Source organism: Clinocottus analis, unplaced genomic scaffold (genome assembly GCF_023055335.1).
Source record: "Clinocottus analis isolate CAN_PGR_092001 unplaced genomic scaffold, fCliAna1.0.p SCAF_5, whole genome shotgun sequence".
Lineage (NCBI taxonomy): Eukaryota > Metazoa > Chordata > Actinopteri > Perciformes > Cottidae > Clinocottus > Clinocottus analis.
In genome coordinates this window covers 22,883,180-22,885,457 of record NW_027176207.1, presented here as the reverse complement: position 1 = coordinate 22,885,457, position 2,278 = coordinate 22,883,180, and the positions used below count along the sequence as shown (strand labels likewise).

At 57.9% G+C, this 2,278-nt stretch overlaps 1 protein-coding gene across 1 annotated transcript in view; it reads left to right on the top strand.

Annotated features, from left to right (window-relative positions):
• Nucleotides 1-2,278, top strand: part of heatr5a (HEAT repeat containing 5a) — a 17,400-nt gene that overhangs the window by 9,649 nt on the left and 5,473 nt on the right. The window contains 6 exon segments of the mRNA XM_068600191.1: nucleotides 142-324; nucleotides 575-814; nucleotides 918-1,096; nucleotides 1,180-1,248; nucleotides 1,763-1,942; nucleotides 2,075-2,278. The exon segment at nucleotides 2,075-2,278 is cut by the window's right edge and continues 34 nt beyond it. Coding sequence (XP_068456292.1) covers nucleotides 142-324; nucleotides 575-814; nucleotides 918-1,096; nucleotides 1,180-1,248; nucleotides 1,763-1,942; nucleotides 2,075-2,278 — 1,055 coding nt within the window.

Below are 2,278 nucleotides of genomic sequence, written 5' to 3'. Positions count from 1 at the left end.
GCTGGTCCGGCCCCGCTGGTCCGGCCCCGCGGGGCCGGCCCCGCTGGTCCGGCCCCGCTGGTCCGGTCCCGGGGTGAAACAGTGTTTTTGATTCTCTAGAGTGAGTAGAGACCCAGTGGTCACATGTCGCCTCCTCTGCAGACGTCACCATAAAGGAGGTGGGTCTGGAAGGAGCCCTGTTCATTCTGCTGGACCGGGAGTCCGATCCCGGCCTGAGGAGGGACATCCAGGAGACGCTGGTCCACATGATGGCGTCCAGCGCCACCAGCGGAAAACTGGGACACTGGCTGAAACTGTGCAAGGACGTCCTGTCTGCCACCGCCGGTGGGTTCAAGGTCACAGGTTGATGATTAGACCAGTGAACTTCCCTGTGAGCGCCATGACTGAAGTATTTGTATTTAGAGGTATTTGAAGGTATTTGTATTTGGAGGTATTTGAAGGTATTTGGAGGTATTTGAAGGTATTCAAGGGTTTTGAAGGTTGTCCTTGAGTGACTGATCAGAGTGTGATGAAGCCCCTGAGATGCTGGAGGGCGTCAGTGAGGAGTTCCTAACCCCTCCCCCTCCCCCAACAGACTGCCGGGCGCCGCTGGAGGCGAGGCAGGAGGACGAGGAGGCGGACGCCGCCAGAGACGACGACTCCTCTGCGTTCAAGGCGAGGCCGGAGTCCGGCGGTCCGTTCACGGCGCTGCGCTGGGCCACGCGGCGCTTCGCCGTGGAGTGCGTGTGTCGCATCGTCGCTCAGTGTGAGACCGCCGACCCGGCGCACTTCGACATGGCGCTGGCTCAGGAGCGCCGCCTGCAGGAGTCCACCGGTGAGGCCCCGCCCACTCTGTGGTTTGTGTCTGGTGGACTCGTGACCCCTGTGGACACCCTAATGCACACTTCTCCACACCTCTGACCCCTGCGTGGCCTCAGACTTCCTGGTCCTGCATCTCGGGCACCTGGTCCGCATGGCGTTCATGGCGGCGACCGACCACAGCGACCCTCTGCGGCTGGCCGGCCTGCAGACGCTGCTGGTGGTCATCAGGCGCTTCTCGGCCGTCCCAGAACCCGAGTTCCCGGGTCACGTGATCCTGGAGCAGTACCAGGCCAACGTAAGAGCCGCCGAAGGCACGCCGCGCACGCCAGAATGCTGGCCTCTGATTGGCTGCCTGATCTCAATCTCTCCCTTCATCAGGTGGGAGCTGCTCTCAGACCGGCCTTCAGTGCCGACGCCCCTCCTGACGTCACGGCCAAGGCCTGCCAGGTGATCCGTATGCACACCTATGCACACTTATAGACACACTTATACACACACTTATACACACTTATACACACCTATGCACACTTATAGACACACTTATACACACACTTATACACACTTATACACACCTATGCACACTTATAGACACACTTATACACACCTATGCACACCTATGCACACTTATAGACACACTTATACACACACTTATACACACTTATACACACCTATGCACACTTATACACACTTATACACACCTATGCACACTTATAGACACACTTATACACACCTATGCACACTTATAGACACACTTATACACACCTATGCACACTTATAGACACACTTATACACACCTATGCACACTTATAGACACACTTATACACACCTATACACAATTATACACACCTATACACACTTATAGACACACCTATACACACCTATACTCACTGACATGTATACACACTTACACACTCTAATAACAGGTATCCGCTGACCTTTGACCTCTGGCCCCGCCCCTCAGGTGTGCAGTGCCTGGATAGCCAGCGGCGTGGTCAGTGACCTGCGTGACCTTCGGCGGGTCCATCAGCTGCTGGCCTCCTCATTGGCCAAAGTGCAGGCGGGCGGCGCCGCGGAGGGCCAGCTGTACAACGAGGCCACCGTCACCATGGAGACGCTGGCCGTGCTGAAGGCCTGGGCCGAGGTTTGACTGTTGTACTGGTTCCGCTGGTTCCACTGGTTCCACTGGTCCTACTGGTCCTACTGGTCCTACTGGTGATTGGTTGTTTTCATGGACCCGTGAGGGTAACGTGTCTGATGCCTCCTCCTCCGTCAGGTTTACGTGGTCGCCGTCCAGAGGAGCGGACAGAAGGAGCGTCCCGATTGGACGGCCGGCCTGTCGGTCTCCTCCCCTCCGGCCAATCACAGCTCAGGCTGTGAGTCCGGGGGGGCGGGCCTCCTGACGCTGGTGCAGGCCGACCTGAGCACACTCAGCCGCCTCTGGCTGGCGGCGCTGCAGGACCACGGCCTGCTGACGCTC